The sequence below is a fragment of the Dermacentor albipictus genome, chromosome 7, assembly GCF_038994185.2.
Source record: "Dermacentor albipictus isolate Rhodes 1998 colony chromosome 7, USDA_Dalb.pri_finalv2, whole genome shotgun sequence".
Lineage (NCBI taxonomy): Eukaryota > Metazoa > Arthropoda > Arachnida > Ixodida > Ixodidae > Dermacentor > Dermacentor albipictus.
Window position 1 is genome coordinate 82,501,039 of NC_091827.1, and position 20,847 is coordinate 82,521,885.

General features: G+C 48.7%; 2 protein-coding genes across 3 annotated transcripts in view; both read left to right on the forward strand.

Moving 5' to 3' along the window:
• LOC135908758 (endothelin-converting enzyme 2-like) overlaps window positions 1-9,866 on the forward strand; it is a 64,392-nt gene extending 54,526 nt beyond the window's left edge. Inside the window, exons 6-7 of one of the 2 annotated variants that reach the window (XM_065440601.2) lie at window positions 117-299; window positions 9,523-9,866. In XM_065440601.2, the coding sequence (XP_065296673.1) occupies window positions 117-299; window positions 9,523-9,711 (372 nt within the window). In that variant the 3' untranslated portion in view covers window positions 9,712-9,866. Of the gene's footprint in view, window positions 1-116; window positions 300-9,522 lie in introns of those variants that run through there. The other variant, XM_070522414.1, reaches the window with a different exon arrangement.
• A 7,803-nt stretch (window positions 9,867-17,669) lies between these two features.
• Window positions 17,670-20,847, forward strand: part of LOC135908737 (endothelin-converting enzyme 2-like) — a 38,493-nt gene continuing 35,315 nt past the window's right edge. The window contains exons 1-2 of the mRNA XM_065440588.2: window positions 17,670-18,115; window positions 18,523-18,801. Coding sequence (XP_065296660.1) covers window positions 17,771-18,115; window positions 18,523-18,801 — 624 coding nt within the window. The 5' untranslated portion in view covers window positions 17,670-17,770. The remainder of the gene's footprint in view (window positions 18,116-18,522; window positions 18,802-20,847) is intronic.

Consider the following 20,847-nt stretch of genomic DNA (forward strand, 5'->3'; position numbering starts at 1 on the left):
GGCTTCGATAGCATTATTATGCTGCTTTTTTACGGATATGGTGTAGGCATTATTGCTTACGTGCTACAGATGTAAACGTGGTATTGAATCAAGAATGAGCTAATTGCTCGCTGCAGTTCACCCCTCAAGGCGAGTTCGTGTCGTCTTGGTTGAGCGACAGCATTCGAAACACCTTCCAGCAGCGAACGCTCAACTGCCTACCCGGAAACATCAGCATCTTCCCCGAAGTTCCCGCGATGGAAGTGGCGTATGCAGCATTCAAGAGACACCACCAAGAGAGTAATAGCCAGCTATCTGAGGTGGGTAGTGTTGGAAAAATAGCATGCATTGTAGATACACCCTTTGCCTACCGTATCACCAAACAATCGTCGTTGTGTATTAAGATGGCACTTAAATAGTGTGAGAGTAACTATATTTTGCGCCGGGACAGCAAACTTTCCCAGCCTCCTATAACGTTCCGCTGGTGGCAGAGGGCAAAGTTTTCATTGCGATAGAAGCAACAATGTTGATGTGCAACGGTAGCGCATAACATGGTTTAGAATCGGAATCACAGGGAAAACATTATTAAATTTCTTGCTACCACTCATTTATAGGCATCATCTTTTTTCCCAGCGTCGAGCATCGGAAATCTGAAAAGTGCGTTAAGAATTCTGAGGACGCTTAAGCTTCGCCTTTAAAGAGTGGGGCGCGATAATATTCAAAGATATCTGACCTCTTCTCGCGCTCCCCGGCAACTGGACCGTATGGAAACGTAATGTTTACCAGGAAACGCTCGCCGCGAACGCTATGCACGAAGGCGATCTTTCTGGTAAGCACCTCTTATTGCGTGGGCTGTGATGCGGCGGCGGTGAGCCCCATCTGGAGGTGTTGCAAGGAACCGGGTGCGTCGATTCGTGGCCTTTGAGGTTTGCGCGTACCTCGGATGCCATGGCCGCTCTATAAATGGTAGAAGCGCTGGAAACGGGGGTCGTGTTTTGAGTTTCCGCGTACCAAAACTTTGTATTCTCATCTATTCAAATTACCGTCCGACGCTATCATGTCCGTTGGTTGTGGACAAGTCGTACTTAGCATTTTCTGGCGTATTTTACCTTGCGAAAGTCAATTAGTTCAGCCTCTTCGTTCCGTTACATGAAGGGCCTACGTGGTTCGAAATGAATTTCGCCGAAACTACGCTCGACCCTGGACGCTGACGCCTGATGTTCTGCGACACGGGGCCCTTAACGGTCTCGCATTACAATACCATCTGTCATATGCACTGCCGCTATAGTTCCAAGGACGGAGGCTTGTCAGAGCTTTGTCTGTGATTCGCCAGGCACAAAATATGCAGGAGCCTATGCAAATAGCCTCCCACATGAGAACGATAGCGAGACGTATCACCAAATATTTAACTGATGCAAGACCTACTCAACGCCTTTAGGCATGATGTGCACACATGTTGTCTTGCAGCCACCGGGTCGGGGTAGACACATAACGGACAACCGTTCAAGCCCCAAACCAAAAAGCCCCCGTTTATTGCTAGCGAACCCCTTATATGGCGACATAGGCGAGCTCCTACTCCGAGTGCATCTTGGGAGTGCAGGTGGTGGTGGTGGTGAAAACTTTTTATTGATGAGACGACCAAAAGTAAAGAAAATTAAAATTAGCGTTGTGGGTGGACTTCAGACTGCCGGTTCTGGCACGCATGTCGCACTTTTAGAATTGCAAGTAGGTAAAGCGGGGCGTGGCGTTTCTTGCGGCGCTGAGACTAGTGCTTCCATTCACGGTACCGAGATACCAGTATACTCGTGAGGATACAAGGAACACTGGCGGGCTACCCACGTGGCCCTTGGAGAAACTTGCGGAGCCCAGTCATCCTACAGACCCGGACTTTTGGGCAGCGTCACTAACCCCAACGCCAGCTGGGCGCAGCGGCCGGTGCTGCTCCGACGCGTGAGAAACGCGAACGGCAGGAACTGTTCTGCCTGAGCATGGCTACGGGAACGCTTAGCAAACTTCAGACGATGACGACAATGTAAGGTGAGACCACACCAGCAGAGAACACGGATCTAACAAATCTAGACAGAATAGAAGACGGAATAGAAAGCTGCGTTCGCCACAATGCCGGGGGACGCCAACGGACGGACGACGACTGGCAGACAGTCCTGACACTACGGCAAAACAAGCAGCAGGCGCGAGAGCGCAAGCGAGAAACTGACTCAACGGGCAGCACTAACCCAACGAAAATAAGGAGACGATGGAAAGGGATACCCAAACTTCCTCCTCTTCCTAAGGACAACTTCAAGATAGTTATCCGACCCCACCAGGGACTGCCTTAGAAAACTGACAGCATGGTGGCCCTAGCCGAGACGACCGTCACGGCCTGCGACTACCAAATGACAGGTGAGCAATTTTTGCTCCATATAAAGCCCGGCTCCAATATCGCCATACATTCGGCATCGAGTCAGGAGGTCGCGGAGAAGGCACGCCGATTCCACCCTCTCGCTATCAACGGACGCACGCATGACATTAACGTAAAAGCTGCCACCGGAGCGGAAGCTATCCGAGGAGTCATACACGGATCTCAACCCCGAACGCCGCCGGAGCCCATCATAGAGCGCCGCCCTTACTTTCTGCGGCCCGTCACTACCTCGGGTGGTGTACTACAACGGAGGCGAACACCTGTGTTATCCTTACCGTGCTACTGTTCACGTGTGCAAAACCTGCCATAGAAAAGGGCACCCGACAGATGTCCGTTCACAGCCCGACCTGCAATTGGGCCGAATTCGCGGACTAGGAAACCCAGTGGCGGACACCCATGTGAGCCAAAGTGCGGCTTGTGTGAGGAGGCCCAGGTCACCGGGGACCACGGCTGCCAATGACTCCTCAAGCAACCGAAAAAATCTCAAGTCAGAAAGCGCGCTGACAAAAGGACGAACAACCGCAGCAACACCCATACACACGAAATCAATTGCAATGGCCAAAGCTGTGGCCATAGCCCTGGCCATACGCGCTGCGGAAGCTAAGGGCCAATCCGCCTACGTGTTGACGGACTCGCAAGACGCCTGCCGGCTCTTCCTTGAAGGGGCCCTCGCCATCGGTGACTGCCGCTGCCGACGACGCCTCAAGCAACCGTAAACACCTCAAGTCTAAGTAAGAGCGCTGACAAAATGACGAAAAACCGCGGCAGCATCCATGCACATGAAATCAGTTGCAGCGGCCGAAGCTGTGGCCATAGCCTTGGCCATACGCGCTGCGGAAGCTAAGGGCCAATCGGCCTACGTGCTGACGGACTCGCAGGACGCTTGCCACCTCTTCCTTGAGGGGACTTTAGTGGGCTGCGTTTTCCGCATCCTAGGAACGGAACTCACTATGGAACATTGCATCACCTGGTGCCCGACGCACACAGGGATAGCGGGAAACGAACGGGCGGACCGCTTCGCTCAAGGCATGACAGGCCGAGCCGCAGGCCACACTGCCCAAGAGAACTCCTCGACAACCGATGCGCGAAGTGAAATCTTTGAATTACAACGACTAAGTAGGCGAACGAAAGCCCTTCCTCACCCAGACCTAGACAGGCGGCAAGGGTGCTGCCTGCACACAAACACTTTCCCACGTTTATACAGGCTACACAAAATGTACCCAGACAAATATAGCAACAAATGTCCGTGGTGCGAAGGAACACCGTTATTGGAACACGTAACATTCCAGTGCGCGTTACGTCAGGCGGCTGCCACCTCGCCGATTCTAGACAGCAATCTCCATAACTGGTCGTGGGAGGCGCGACTCGCGGAAGTGGAATTAGGAAGCCAACTGGCTGTGGACCCTTGACCAGGCACGGCGAGCCGCTGCAGCCAGTGGGGCCCTGAAAGAGGGGCTTTACCCACCATAACCAAACAACATCTACTACAACAATCGTTTATTCTCTCTCTATCTCTCTCTATCTCTCTCTCTCGCGCGGCGCTTGACGTTTCTGCTCAGGCGCGAGTAAGAGCGAGTCCAAGAGAAAAAATTTCAGGGCCTTTGCTCCACGAATATGCGACTCTACTAAGGCACTACGGTGACGTTTCTTTTCGCGTGTTACACGTGTTTCTCCCTAGGCGTGCCGGCATTGCGGAGTGGGGTCGAGTTTGTTTACGCTCGGACGCTGGCTGTTGGCGCAGTGAAAGAGGTGAAGTAGCGGGCACTGATTCGATGATGGCTGAGTGTGAAGGTGCGTCGACGGATACACTTTCTCACGCGTGGTGCACTGGTGCTGAATCAGTCATGCCGGATTATAACTTTGTCGTGCGTTACGGCAGTCTACCTTAAAAAAAGCATAATTGATTTTCCCGGGAGTGTGATAGCTGCCGTAGCATAGGCCGGGCTTGCTCTGCTGGACTTTTAGGGAGCATTTTTGAGTGGTCCCGTTTGAGTAAAATAAACACACAGCGCCTTAGCAACCACGGCTGAACGCGATTGCCTTATGTCACACCGTAAGGATTACTGGCTTTGGGTCTCGTCTACGTTACGTTATGTTCGCTTAGGTTTAGGTTTAGGTTTAGCGCAGGAACGTGTTAGGGTGCCGCGGTGTATTCTACAGTGGTTAGACCATGCGGATTACTGTCTTTGCGTCTCGGCCACCCAATGTTACATTAGGTTCGGCTAACGTTACCTTAGGTTGGCTTGGGTTAACGGTACTGTACGCTAACTTAGCGCTAAATCAGTTCGGATGGCGCGACGTATTCCCACAATGGGTACGTCGCAAGCATTGTTGTCTTCCTTTCTCGGCCTCATTAGGTTACGTTAGCGTTCCCTTAGGTTACCGTAAAACGCGTTAGGGCGCCGTGGCGTATTCTGGTAGTCGGCACCCTTTCGGTCACTCGTGTTCAAGCGAGGTCGCTATGGCACTCTGCCTTCTAGATTTTCAATATATGTGGACCAGCGCCTTCCACGATTCCTACTGCTCCCACGGAAACATCTTCGATCACCTGCTTCACCGCGCCGGCAGCCAGTGCGATGACGAGCAAACATTTTGAGGAGGAGATGGGCACAGTCGGAAACGTCCAACTGGTGCAGCACGGGAGCAAGTTTGCGGTGCACTAGCGTGGCAACGTTTGGGTGAGCCTCAAAAGGAGGATGAAAGGAGGTGTAGTCGCGCAGCTTCACGGGAGTTAGGGGTTCCCAGAGTGCTTGGACGGAGGGGAGAGGGTACGGAGGGATGTTCCGGAGGTGGAGCTGCAGGGTGTTCCGTTTGTCATGGAACCCCCTATTGTTCCACCGTCAGATATTATGGCGCGAGGGGTGTCTGGCCATGATGGATGGCGGGGTCATGCGACGGAGTTAGGGTAGGTGCTGGGGTGAGTGGGGTGGGGAGCGAGAGTAGCTGCGCGACCGTGGCCTCAGTCGCGCTCTGGTAGGCCTCAAGGGCTGCGACTCTGGTGTTTAGGGAGATAAGGTAGGATTTGGTGGCGGCCACGCGTGTGTCGATACTGGCGACGTGCTCCTCAAATAGAGTGTACTACCTCAAATCGTGCGAAGCGGGCCATGACGCACAGCTCAAACACCTCCAAGAAGGAGGATGTTGGAGAGTGCCGTCACACTCAGGCGTGACGGGGTCGGAGGAAGGTGATCGGCGTTTGTGCGGAGGGGGGGGGGGTCTGAGGTTGGGAGAGGAGGCGCGCAATAATTCAGCCGAGGATGCCATACTGATTGGCTCCACAGCTGGCTCCGGCGCACCTGGTGGCTGGGGAGGTTCGTGAGCTGGGAAGGAGGAGGAGAAGGGGAAGACGGACGCAGTAGCGCGGCCTGCAGCTGGCGCGACAGCTCCTGAATATGGAGCTGCTGGGCAGCGATAGTAGCCTCAAGGGTCGCAGTTGTGTGTCCGACGCGAGAGCCTGCGATTTCAAGCTTACCGGTGACGTGGTGGCGGGGGCGGTGGACGCCTCAGATCTAGGGAGAGGCCGCAAGGAAACGGAGCGGTGGTGGCTGGCAGACCGGGCACCACGAGAAGCAGAGCGGCGGTGGGGGCGGGAAAGCCGGAAGTCTTGAGGATGGGCCCGTTGGGTGTCGCTGGAGGGGGAAGCTGGGGCTTGGAGGTGGTCTGAGGTAATGACGCGCCCTTCGATCGAACCAGAGCCCGCTAGGGCCCGAGTCTGAGACATGGGCACTCTCGCTCAGGATGCAGGAACGCAGGCATGTCCGGGGCTCGACTGCCTTGTGGGCCTGGCTGCAGTGGAGACAAAGGGCGGACTTGGGCTTGGTGCAGACATCCACGCGGTGTCCAGGAGCCCAGCAGTTCGTGCAAGCGTCAGCTTTCGCGCGGAATGGGTGTCATTGGTAGATACCGCAGCTGAAGATGATGGTGGAGAAGAGGGTAGACAAAGCTGATGAGGATGGATTCGGAGCACCCCATCTAGCGTGCGTCGACAATGGCATAGGGGGTGTTCACATTAATCAATTGGAGATCTTGGACGATCTCGTCCTTGGTTGGGGAGCTCACGATGTTGCATTTGAGCCGCGAGGGGCGGTGTCGGGTGCGGGCGCTTAGGCACGCAGGGGGCAAGCGATGGCGTCCAGGCGGAGTTCCGACACCCGGAGGTAGAGACGGAGGAGACCCAGGTGTAGAGGTAGAGAGGTTCCGATGGGGTGCTGGCAGTAAGAGATTTCTTTATACGTGGTCGGTGGTGCGAGCGGTGGCGTAGTCGATGGCGGCAAGAGCAAACAGGATATGGAGCAGGGCTCAGTTAGTGGAAGTGCGGAGGTCAATCCCTGCTGCCGGTCTGAAGACGATCTTGAAGTCCTCCGCTGGTAGGCGAGGGCGGGAGAGCGTGAATGATGGAGTAGCGGTCATGGATGGTGGCCAGGCAGGCGGTCACGAGGCGATGGGCTAGTGGGCCGTCGCTGCACGGTGTGTTTTCACGGCACGGATCCAGTGCCAGTCGGCTTTAAGCTTGGCAGGGCTGATGGAGACGCCTTCGTCTTGGTATTCCGTGTTGGCTGCTTGGAGGGCTACGAAGGGTATCGGCGAAGGCGGCAAAACTGTCTACGTTGACAGTAGGCGTCGACCTTAGGCGTGGCGTGGAACGCAGCTGCGCGCTACGCGCTCGGTGTAGTGCGCCGCACGCTACGCTTAGCGCGTCGGCGGTTTGGCATAGCACAAAGGTGGCTCGAAGTAGTCGAAAATTGATGCAATCGGGCTCCAAATGTGTCAAACGGACCCTCTCACGTTGACAGATGCGTTGGTGAAGTTTCGCGAAGAAAGCATGAAGAGTTGCGGAAAAACGGGGCCAAAAAATACAGATCTCATGCGAGGCATTTCCATTCAGCGTTCGTTCAACGCGGGCAGGCTGGAGTGCAAGCGTCGCTCGGTGTAATGCCGGGACATTTTGATGAAATTTCGGTGCGAGTTCATCGGACTGCTGGTTGCGTTCAATTCAACGGCACATCTCGATTTTCCCGTGCGTTGGGGTGTACAACAACGCGCGGGAAATTATGGAGGCCTACCTGGTGAACCAGAAGGAAAAGCTACAACGCACAACAGCCGGACACCGCCTCTTGGAACGTCATGGATATTCCGTACGGACAACCAGCGCACTGACAAAAATCCGAACACGAATACAAGAAACTATGCACGTCTCACAAATACTCAGTAACATGCGCCCGACCTTCCGCATCGGGCGTCGACATGCCCGAGCACAGGCGCTCACGAGGAAGTGTGATAACCACCCCGTCTTATACGTAGATGCGGCAAGCACCGCAAGGAGCACGCCATTTGTTAGCAGTGTAGTCGACAACCACGGCGCCGAAATAAAGGCGTCGTGGTTTCCAGAGCGAGCGCTGCAGAAGCAGAGGAACTAGCGACAGCGTAAACCATCAAGACAAGACCGCACTGGTTGTGCGTGGTTGTTCTTGCAGTCTCTCAGACGGCATACAGAAATTTTTCAGGGACTAAGATTTCCAGGGCCGCAGATCGCATTCTGATTGGGGCGCGCCAGCTCCCGCCATACATACAACTCGTGGGTACTATGGGGCATGAGTCCTTACGCGGCAATCAGCAGGCACACACCTACGCCCGAGCGCATGCAGACAAGGAAACGCGATAGGGCCGCGCCGAGCAGTTTCACCTTGAACCTTACCATTAACCTACACACATATCCTACAACACTATCGCCTTTCACGAAGAACACTACCGCCGCCTCATAATGCTCTGACGCGAGGGGAGCTGTAATATGGCGAACACTCCAAAAAAAAACATCCTCACTTGAGCCCCTACCACGCCATACACCATGCGCTGTATTCATATAAATGCCGACTCTGCGATCAATGCGCAATACTTTACCACATGGTATGGGCTTGTGCAAGCACCACCACAGCTCCAACCCATAACACACCCCACCACACGGCAATGCGAGGCAGCGCTGTCCAGTTCAGACTCGACAGACCAGCTCAACCTTGTCAACCGAGCGAGTAGGAGGCCGCTAGACTCCTGGACTGAGGGGACCACCCACTGCAGAGCGGAAGAGCTGCCTACCCTGGGGTTCTCTCTTCTATATAGTTTACCCTCTCTCTATCCCGCTTCTGCATTAGCTAATCTTGCAGAGATGTTGCTTGAAGCCGCGGGCTAAATCACTGCACTGGTTCAGAAACAGTCACACTGATCAAAGAACACAAACCTCAGACACTGGACGGGCTACAAGCACACTTTAATCGCGAGACTACAATTTTTAGTGTGCTCATATCCATAATGTTCCGGCACAATCATTCTTCTTCCCGAAAGTGTCACGACATATGCAGGCAACGGAACAAGCTGTCTTTCTTCATCTGAGTCCCCAATGTGCTAACTTAGTTGATTGACCAAATTTTGGCGGTGCTTGGTGACCTTACGCCCTGCGGGAATTTGTAACTACCTGTCTTGTCATCAGAGTTCGGCTCTAGCCGCACGAGATCCATCCGATTTAAATTGATTTGTATCCCACAGTCGACTCTTATGAAGCAGGAACTTGGTTCCTTGGCGTTCCGTGCGACAACGGCTGCTGCTTTACAGTCATTCACCCATAGACTGTTCCCGGGCTTCCAGTCCCCATCATAATCGGGAGTGCACTAACTACTTTACGGCATTTCGCATATAAGTTCGTCACGATCTTTTCGGTAATTTCTCGACGTTAAAGATTAAGAAAGAATGGGCAACTATGTAACTCAATAGGCTGCACTGAAGCCAGATGTTCCTTAACTGTAGGCCCATTTTGGGATGGAAATTACCTTTGCAGAGACTTTGCTGCGGTTTCTGAAGAATGGACATAGAGATGTCACTTCAATTTCTTTTTACCGATATAGGCCTTCCTGCGAACGCTACTGAAAGAAAAGAAAAATAGCTTTATAGGACATATTATATTTCAAGTCACGTAAAAAACACGTACCAAGAGAAGTGAAATTGTTTTGCAGCACATGTTTCAGACTCTTGTGAAATTTCTACTTGTGAAAGATACGATGAAATAGGTTGCAACCATTACGTACACCGTTTGCTGTTAATGACCAAAGAAAATAAATTCTGACTTTTCTTTGCAGGAATTGACGGAGGAGAAGGTGTTTTTCATAACCGCCTGCCTCACCGCTTGCGCCACGACGCCTGCCGACAACATTTATGGCGGCGACTGCAACAAGGCGGTCATGAACTTCGCGCCGTTCGCCAAAGCCTTCGGTTGTCCCGTCGGTTCCAAGATGAACCCTGCGTCGAAGTGCACGTTTTACGATTGATTTTCAAGGCGATGCCTGAGCGGTCCTCTTTCTCTGCCCAAAATGTAATCCTTTGTTTTAGTTTTTTGTGTGCGCGTCTCGGATGCATAGGTCCGTTATCACTGAGATGCTGCGCCCAATGAAATTCGCCGATCATTGCACTGTGCTTGGATGAACTTATTGCTGACTGCTTTATTTACGAAACATCTGCTGTGCCTCATTATTGGTTGCTGTGCTTCATTGTTTTGTGCATGAAAGCTATTTTCATAAATTCAGCAGTGGGCTTCAAGTTGTGATAACTAAGAGCTGAGCACATTATTGGACATCATAGCACCTTCGTATGTGAACAGTCTCGAGCTGCTACAGCTGTCAAAAAAGTTTCTTCGTAGCTGAGCCACGAAACCAAATTATCCGTTTTACGAAAAGTGCCAACGTATTCTTCTGCTTTTGACGTCTTCTGCCGCTGTATTTTTCATCCTGTTAGTCTAGATAGGTAGGCGCAGGTTCCGCCATTCTAGTGTCAGTACAGTTTCTCTTAAACGCCCTGGTCGCCTAATTACCTGGCCACTATGATTTAACCTAAAAACTGGTAAATGTGTTCATATTTTGCGGCTGTGGGTTTACTGGAGTGGACATATCAAAGCTCGGTCGTAGTCGCGGTCCTGTTGCCTTCAAGAAGCAGTGCTACATGACTAGTTGTGCAGCTCTCAAGTGTCGAATACTGGTGGCAGATGGTGCCTTTACGACGTGGAAAATCAAGAAAATGGCATGGCGTCGGTGTTGGGGAAGTCTAAAAATCATAAAAGCCTGTATTCATATTCGTAGTGCTGTAATGTATTTGCGGCCTTTCGGGAATGTATACGTTGAAGTTAAAAATTGATGGTGTGCTTCGAAATCTTGTAGCTATGCTTTTTCAACAAGCGTTGAAATATGCTTAAGCCATAAGCAAAACATTGAAACTTTGGAAGTTCACTAAAGCTAATGTGGTCGGAGTATTTTTTATGTCGCAGATTAGGCATGCACAACTGTACTTTTGTATAAAGAGAGCTTGAAAATTAACGATAAGATAGGAGTGGTTCTCGATGAACCACCTCGCAGTTGAAGAAAGATTCGTCCTGGTCCAGGACTCGGATCAGAAAACACCGCCCTTCGGACGAATTTTTCTTAAAGTGCGAGGTTTTTGTTTTGAGCAATCCGTATGGGTTTCCTTTGTAGCAATTACCATGAACGTGTGGATGTCTGATTTTCTCTTTATTAATTACTTCTCTCCACCTTGCGGGTTTCCGCAGAACAATTACATCGTATTATGGCAAGTTTAGAAGTGCAATGACCATTACACTTGCACGGGCCCCTTCTCATGAGTCTACCGAGTCTAGTGCAAGACATGAGGGGTACAAGCGTTTGTCCGGGGCGACGTTAGGGAAGCGTTAGATAGCCTTCAGAACACTTTCTCTGACACCGAGTAATGATTTATAATATCTGATGCACCACGATAGATAGTTTTTTCTCATTTGGAAAAGTACTGCTGCAGCATCTTGAAATATGCATTTTAGTTTATACATCTTTTGATATTCGTATGTTTCACAGAATACTATCACATTTGAACCGCTCGAAACAGTTACCCGATGTGCACGATCGTATTCAACACTTGGTAGGCTTTATAACTCCAGCGGTGGCGAAGAAGTAGAGTATCCGCCTCGCGTGCAAGAGGACAGTGGCTCGAATCCCGGTGCCGCGCAATTTCTCACTGGATAAAAAAAACTATCCGCGTCTGGATAAAATTGCATAAACAGGCCTGGAGTGGAGCCTGATCCCGGTGACCACAACCGGTAACGCACTCTCTCACCAGAGCAGGATTACCCACCCTGGTGCAGTACTTGGACACAACCTCCTATATGAATAATACAATCAAACCCCGGCCCTCTGTCCTTAGCAGCCGCGAAGCAACTGACCACGGCGGCGGTCAGACCTGTGACGCAGCAGAGGGTGCTAAGAATCCCTGGCTCCTGAACCTGAATCTGGAACGTTTAACGTTAGAACGTTATCTAGTGAGGCGAGTCTAGCAGGGATATTAGAGGAATTAGAGGGTAGTAAATGGGATATAATAGGGCTCAGTGAGGTTAGGAGGACAAAATAAGCATACACAGTGCTAAAAAGCAGGCATGTCCTGTGCTACCGGGGCTTAGCGGAGCGACGAGAACTAGGAGTCGGATTTCTGATTAATAAGGATACAGCTGGTAATATACAGGAATTCTATAGCATTACCGAGAAGGTGGCAGGTCTTGTTGTGAAACTTAATGAGAGGCACAAATTGAAGGTGGTATTGGCCTACGCCCCTACATCCACTTATGATGATCAGGAAGTCGAAAGCTTCTATAAAGACGTGGAATCGGCGACGGGAAAAGTCAAAACAAAATACACTATACTGATGGGCGACTTCAATGCCAAGGTAGGCCAGAAGCCGGCAGGAGACAAGTCAGTGGGGACATATGGCATAGGCTCTAGGAATAGCAGGGGAGAGTTATTAGTAGAGTTTGCAGAACGGAATAATATGTGGACAAAGAATACCTTCTTCCGCAAGCGGGATAGCCGAAAGTTGACGTGGAGGAGCCCGAATGGCGAGTCTAGAAATGAAATAGACTTCATACTCAGCGCTAACCCTGGCAACATACAAGATGTGGACATGCTCGGCAAGGTCCGCTGCAGTGACCATAGGATGGCAAGAACTTGAATTAGCTTAGACTTGAGGACGGAACGGAAGAAGCGGGTACATGAGAAGCCAATCAATGAGTTAGCGCTAAGAGGCAAAGTAGAGGAATTCCGGATCAAGCTACAGAACAGGTATTCGGCATTAACTCAGGAAGAGGACCTTAGTGTTGAAGCAATGAACGACAATTTTTTGGGCATCATTAAGGAGTGTGCAATAGAAGTCGGTGGTAACTCTGTTAGACAGGATACCAGTAAGCTATCACAGGAGACCAAAGATCTGGTCAAGAAACGCCAATGTATGAAAGTATCTAACCCTACAGCTAGAATAGAAGTGACACAACTTTCTAATTTAATTAACAAGCGTAAGGTAGCCGACATAAGGAAGTATATTATGGATAGAATTCAACATGCTCTCAGGAACCGAGGAAGCCTAAAATAATTGAAGACACTAGGAATAGCCAGGAATCAGATGTGTGCGTTAAGAGACAAAGCCGGCAATACCATTACTAATACTTCTGTCAAGCTAAGTACCAGGCAGCATTCCGTAAAGGCTACTCAACAATAGACCATATACACACTATCAATTAGGTGATCGAGAAATGCGCTGGATGTAACCAAACCTTATATATAGCTTTCATTGATTACGAAAAAGCGTTTAATTCGGTCGAAACCTCAGCAGTCATGGAGGCACTACGGAATCGGGCTATAGACGAGCCATATGTATAAATACTGAAAGATATCTAAAGCGCCTCCACAGCCACCGTAGCCCCACATAAGGAAAGCAACAAAATCGCAAATAAAGAAAGGCGTCAGGCAGAGAGATACTATCTCTCCAATGCTATTCACAGCGTGTTTACAGGAGATATTCACAGATTTGGAGTTGGAAGAATTCGGGATAAGAGTTAATGGAGAATACCTTAGTAACTTGAGATTCGCTGAGGATATTGCCTTGCTTGGTAACTCAGGGGACCAACTACAATGCATGCTCACTGACCTGGAGAGGCGAAGCAGAAGGGTGTGTCTAAAAAATAATCTGCAGAAAACTAAAGTAATGTTTAACAGTCTCGGAAGAGAACAGCAGTTTACGATAAGTAGCGAGGCACTGGAAATGGTAAGGGAATACATCTACTTAGGGCAGGTAGTGACCACGGATCCGGATCATGAGACTGAAATAATCAGAAGAATAAGAATGGGCTAGGGTGCGTTTGGCAGGCATTCTCAAATCTTGAACAGTAGGTTGCCACTATCCGTCAAGAGAAAAGTATATAAAACAGCTGTGTCTTACCACTACTCACGTATGGGGCAGAAACCTGAAGTCTTACGAAAAGGGTTCTGCTTAAATTGAGGACGATGCAACGCGCTATGGAAAGAAGAATGATTGGTGTAACGTTAAGGGATTAGAAAAAAAAAGATTGGGTGAGGGTACAAACGCGAGTTAATGACATCTTAGTTGAAATCAAGAAAAAATGGGCATGGGCAGGACATGTAATGAGGAGGGAAGACAGCCGATGGTCATTATGGGTTACGGACTAGATTCCAAGGGAATGGAAGCGTAGCAGGGGGTGACAGAAAGTTAGGTGGGCGGATCAGATAAACAAATTTGCAGGGACAACATGTCCACAATCAGTACATGACCGGGGTAGTTGGAGAGGTATGGGAGAGGCCTTTGTCCTGCAGTGGGCGTAACCAGGCTGAGGATGGTGATAACTGTTTCCCCAATAATAAAAAATAGGTTCCCACAGACAGCCTACCATGAGAGTCGGCAAGCGCACGGTTGATGCGACCAAGCTAAACAACGACAGCTAACAATGCTGTTCCCGTTTGAATTACGTGGACGGGTAACCCTGCCCCTGACCAAGGCAGCTGTAAAGAAGTCCTTATGGATCACTTCGTTTGAGACAAGTATTGGTATACTTCAATTTGAATTTTGACTTAACCATACACAGACAAAAATCTGCAATATGCAGAGGAACAACATGCATTACAAAGACTAAATGCTTTCTAGAAGTACAACAAAGAAAGTAAATATATTTATGTCGTATTTCTTCAGCTCATGATGCTTTACAAACTGTCTAAAGGAGCTTAGGTTATGAAAAAAAGTTCTTGCGCTTCAAAAAATTTTGCTTTCTTCTTCTTTTTTTTCTTATCATCAATAAATGTTTGTTCCTCTTCCTCCTCGCGTGAAAACTCCGAACTGGCGGTGCTGCTACTTAAAAACTTTGTTTCATAGTCGCACACATACAAAATGACGCTTGTACTTGGAATTTCACGCAACATAAGTTGAGATCACTTTCGTCTATAAGACACTTCTTTTTCACGTATATTGTATATTAGCGCTCTACCTTCATGATATCATGGACCGAGTCATCTACCGCTCTCCTTTCATCAAGCGGGCACGGCATAAATGATTTTCAGTGTATGGAAGTTATCTCTGTAGTTCTCTTTCTTAATCTGCACTGTAGTCAGCATACCGATACGTTCTGAAAGCCATGCTTTCAGAGAACAGCCCAAGGATTAGAGAGCATCACGTGCATAGATGCGAGAGCAGCACCTAGCAACATCCAAAGGCGAAGACGCAATAACACAGAATGATTCACCCGTCCAAGACAGGACTTTTGTTGCTCGAAGCTCACTGCATGGCCGAGCAAGGGCCATCGTACAATTTCTATCACAATAAAACATGACATGACAAGCCCAGTTGAAGTTTGTTTGTCGTTATTACATCAAAAGCGAAGGTTAAGAAAATATCTAAGATAAAAGATGACAAAATGCTTTATTGGTCAGTTAAGAATATTACACTTTAGTCAACAAACATTTCAAATCACATGGTGTTTCAATATTCAAAGCACAGGCACTACACCACTACGTGCATGAGCTCTACGAGAAGTCCTATTGCACCAAATGCAATAGCTCCCTTAACGTCTATCATTTACTGTGGCCGAACTCGCAAGCTTACATAAACTCCGAACTGGACAAGCGCAAGTCTGAAGAAGCAATCCGGAGCGAAGAACTCGCTCCCCAACTCTGGTCAGTTAAGCAGGTCTACGACACCACCAGGAAACTCAACCTCCCGGTTCCGTTGAGAGAGACGCCCATTCCATGAGAGCCCAAAGCTCTAGTGGCCTGCAGAACCTTGAATTTTCTTGATTTTCAGAACCTTGAACCTTGATTTCCTTCCTTCCTAGCAATACCTTCTTCCTTACGGCAAACAATGTAGCCAGTGGACTGAGTAAACGCTTTTAAAATTTCTTTTAGCACTATTGCAGAAGCCTACAAGAAGAAATTGGCGAGTCAAAAGCATTTTGACAGAAGTTGCAAAAATGCCTCGCCAGCGGCTCACGGCCATTTTTCCCTTCTTTTTTAACGGCCACCATGGCTAACATGTAGCGCTCGCCTTTGGAAGCAGGGTCCATGATTACGGCTGCTAAATTGCATTATTGGAATGCATTGGGACTTTTCGGTAAGATGTAGTTTGCTCTAGAAAAATTGCTCACAGTCGTCGACGCTGGTGGCGCAGAGAAAGATTTGTGAAAACGCTCGCAGTCATGATCGTTATTTTTTCCAACGGCCGCCTCAGCCCAGAAAAGTGTCCCCCTTTGAAGGAGAGTAATCCATGGTCGAAGCTAAGGAAGGCGCGTAATTCTAATGCCCCGCTCATTTTAACTCAGCAGTACTTGGCTTTATAGCATGTGTCCACAAGAGTGGACGCTAGTAGCGAATGGGAGAAACTCTCAAACTCTCTGTTCTCACAGTCTTGATGGTTTTTCCGATGCACTTCACCGGTAAACAAAATTTGACGTATACTTCGGTGATTTCACAATTTCGGGAATCTGTTCGCTTACATAGATGATCAGCTTTGATGGCTTCTGGAAAATTTTTGCAAAACTGGAAAAGCTTTGTTTTATCTTTTTGAAGTAAAATTTTATTTACTGTAAAAGCGGCTCTATCCCAGAAAATACACCTCTAGTGTATACGCTCTCGTAGTAGTGTTCTCATAAAAAGTGACTGAAAAAATTGAATCATAAGCGAGCGTATATTACATCTTATTCAAATGAAAAAGGGTGGCTGTATTTTCACTCCTAACAGTACCGGGAACAAAGACAGGTATGAAGCATCTGCAGGAGTTCTGAACCTGTCTACTTTCTGTTCGACTATCGTCAATTAGCTAATAACGTGAGTCACGAATTCCTAAAGTAATTACTGGTTAGGCTTGATTTTAGGAAGTAATGATAATTGCTGAGCTTCAAGTGATCCTATTGTGATCGCACATACTTTTGCGCAGGTTATAGGCTGATCATGAAGATTTATGGATTTCATTGCTGCATGGACCAGACAGCGTATTTGTTGCTGCTAAGGTATAACGTATGAATCTGTTTAAAAAAAATACGGGTTTTAACGTGCCAAAACCACTCTCTGATTATGAGGCACGCCGTAGTGGAGGACTCCGGAAATTTGGACCACCTGGGGTTCTTTAACGTGCACCTAAATCTAAGTATACGGGCGTTTTCGCATTTCGCCCCCATCGAAATGCGGCCGCCGCGGCCGGGATTTGATCCCGCGACCTCGTGCTCAGCAGCCCAACACCATAGCCACTGAGCAACCACGGCGGGTAACGTATGAATCTGTACGGGAATGATCATCGTCTGAGCAAAGCTGCTGCCTCGTCTTTAGAGGCAAGCCGCTGCATCGCCAGGCGATATAAATGCAGTGCGGTGGGTAATGCATGCGGTGATGCTTTCGGTTTGAAAATGCTCCTTCGTACCTTGGATCCAATGCAGTAAAAAAAAACCGTTCAGATGCCGTAAACTATTACCGCCGGAAGTGGTGCTTGCCAACTGTGATAGCGCCACTTCAATTTCCTGTTCTGACAGGTATTTCCAGCATAAACGCCAATCGTGAAAGCACCGATCGAAATCTGGTACATGTAGATAAAAGGACTGATTGGTGTCCTCAACATAGCCGCATTTCAGTGCGTACTCTTCACAGTCCAATAATTGTTCGCTGCCAAACCTAAATAAAGTTAGGGGGGCTTAAAGGGGAATCGGAATTAGTTTTCCCCACCTGCGGTACTTATCACCTTCAGTGTTATCGTTGGGTACCGCATAAATCAGCTCGCTTTTCTATTTTAAAGACATAATTTCAATTTTTACAAATTCTTTTTTCTTCAAAGTTTGTTGATCATTCATCGCTTTTTTGCCCAGAACTCGTTGCATCACAAGACCGAGAAACAGCCAGGCCAAACTCGTGCTGGAGCGTGAGCAGGCGCGCGTGCACGAGGAACGCGCAGAAGAAGAAGACGGACACGTCAAATCGCTCGGTCGCCAGCATTCTTCATACGGTTTCCCAGAAATCAGAGTAAACGAACGTCGACATGTCGTCACCGGCGCAGAAGGGTTCAGAAGGCAGCCAGTCTCCTCCTCCTGCCGTTACATCGGCTGCCGTCGGTGTACATTCACACGATCAGAACGTGCCGACCGCTGCCACTGCAGCAATCGCTTCAACGGCCGCCGTCTCAGCGAGCCCCCCGGTCCCCTTTGAACATGCGCCGCAGGAGAAGACGGCCCCGCGAAGAAGCCAAAAGAAACAGAAACAGAGCAAAGACCAGTCGCCGGCACAGCATGCGATCTCCTCGGTGCCATCGTTCTCCCAGCCCGCGACTCCAGCTTCCGCGCTCGGCGTCGGCACACACCAGGAGACGAGCCCGGCAGACTTGTGGGTAAGCACGGCGGCATCCCCTTCGTCCCCGCAGAACGGCACTATGATTTTTAAGATTGTCAAGGTACGGACGAAGGACCCAATATTCGACGCGCCTTCTATAGCGCCTGATCAAGGCCCATTTTGGTTCGTAATACCAAATCATACAAGCCATTCTATCCGTGTGCCTTCGGGAGATCAACAAAGGCGTCAAAAGTTTCCAACTGTCCAGCATTAAACTAGGCAGTGCTTCACAAATTTGAAATTGCTGATCGGCAGACATTAGGTCTACATACTAATACTATGTTGCGTGCACAGGCGTGAACAAATTTTAGGAGCTTGCTGTAAGATTGCTCGTGGCAACATTTCCTCCTCCGATTCTCTTCCTACTCGAACATATCTCATGATATTCGAACACCCCCATTGCAGGTCGAGAAGATGAAAGCAGGCGGATGCGAGCAGTACGCAGCCTCATCCGCTGTCCAGTCCGATGACCCTCCATGTGCACAAGCTGTACGCAAGACGGCGGTGTCCACGTCCCTTCCCAAAAAGCGAACCGTTAAGCAGAATGTGCCCACAGCAGACCCTGAATTCCTCAAAGCCCTTGCGTCGTTGACCCCCTCTCCGGACAACGAAGCAGCTGGGAAGGAATCTGCCAAGGGCTCGAAAGCTTTACTGGGGGTTGGCGGGGAGCAACCATCGCCGGCGGTGAGTTGATTGCTGCTTCTCGGTATTCTCGGTCTTTCTCGACAGCATTATCCTAACGAGATTTCGTCCCATTGTACAATCAGTTGGAGTGAGCACGCAACGCGTGAACGTGTTTCAGTGCGAAAACAATATCGGCCCTATTGTGCAGCAACTGCAGCTCCGTATTCATCCCATAATGTAGCGGTATTGTTCAATAATAGTCATGTGTGCATTATGTTACAGCAAAGCAGTTGACGCGATTAGGCAGTGCTCAAAAACGTTATGTTGATAATTTTCGAAATTTTCTGGACCACTACATCACTCAAGGAGTTTGTATCTTAGGCAATGATGAGAAACACCAGGATTAATATGCCGTGACGTTTTGAAAGGCTCTTGTCAAATAGTGTTTAAGTAAGCATTGTTAACCTTCGTTTCCGGTCCATTTAGAAGCGTTTCTTGAAGTGCTTCGAAAATGCACTCGGGTAATTGCTAGAACGTTCAAAACTGGCAGAGAGTTCATATTATGATAAGTGCGGGCCACGCTATGTGTGACGTAAACAATAAGTTTGTTTTTATGCTAATTATGTGCTGTCAAAATGAATACTCGTTGCTTTCCCAATTTTATGCTTTCTATGACGAATGTGCATATATTCCCCGGCTGTCTCGGGGATATATGCCAGTCACGGTTTCTGTATTTCTTGAAATATGAAGCATTACAGGAATGTCTAAATATAAATGTTTGTTTTTTGTAGGCTAAATACAGCCTTTGCATAAATTTACTTATTCAAGCATTTCATAATTCTATCATCATCATCACCAGGCTGGTTCCACCCACTGCAGGGCAAAGGCCTCTCCCATACTTCTCCAACTACCCCGGTCATGTACTAATTGTGGCCATGTTGGCCCTGCAAACTTATTAATCTCATCCGCCCACCTAACTTTCTGCCGCCCGCTGATATGTTTCCCTTCCCTTGGAATCCAGTCCGTAAGCCTTAATGACCGTCGGTTATCTTCCCTCCTCATTACATGTCCTGCCCATGCCCATTTCTGTTTCTTGATTTCAACTAATATGTCATTAACTCGCGTTTTTTCACTCACCCAATTTCCTCTTTTCTTATCCCTCAATGTTACACCCATTATTCTTCTTTCCATAGCTCGTTGCGTAGAAGTAGAACCTTTTCGTAAGCCTCCAGGTTTCTGCCCCGACAGAGTTCCATACTACCTCAAACCGCGAGCTTTCTCAACCCGAAAGCAACTGTACATGACACCATCATCGAAGTCAGTGAAAATATGAGAAATGTTATTTTATTGTGCGGCTAAACATTCGTGTTCTTGGAATATTTAGAACCATTGCGAATTATTACTCAACCCATTTTTGCAATTTTATTTCCTCGTAAGAAATCCGTATGCAATTTATTAGATGTGCTATGTGAACTGAACAAGGAGGGTTGTTTACTTGTATAGTTAGCAAAAATAAGGGCTGGGTTATGGGTAATGCGGGGCGTCCTAAGTGCACTGTGATACAAAGTTGCGCAAGTTTGTACGGTAACATAATTTGGTTGCAGTGCGAAAGTATGAAGACGTAGACGTTACCCACAGGGCAAAGCAATGTACTTTGTATTTGAGAATGCAGCGCTCGTCCTGCGTATCTCGTTTACGTTTTCGTCGTTTCCTACTGTAACAAAGTTAATTTGAGTGTATTATGTGGCTAAATTTTGGGTTTTGTCCCAATTAGGAGTGTTAGGAATGTTTGTGCTGTCTAATGCGCCTCGAGCCCTCGTTATTTCGGTATTTCCATGAAATATGCGAACTTTTCTCGCTGAACCCTGCGAACTGAGCGGGGCATCGTGTTAATGATTGGGGAACATGTGTGTGGGCCATGTTAAAGCGGCTCGGTTAAATGTGGCCTTTGTAACGAAGTACGTACGAGTGAGTGAGTGAGTGAGTGAGTGAAAAACTTTATTAGCTCTGCATTCGCTGGTCTTCTGCGGTCTTCAGATGGCTTCGTCCATCTTCTAGCACGACGGTCGATTGCCCTTAGTTCAGGGCTCCGCTGGATGCTGCTGC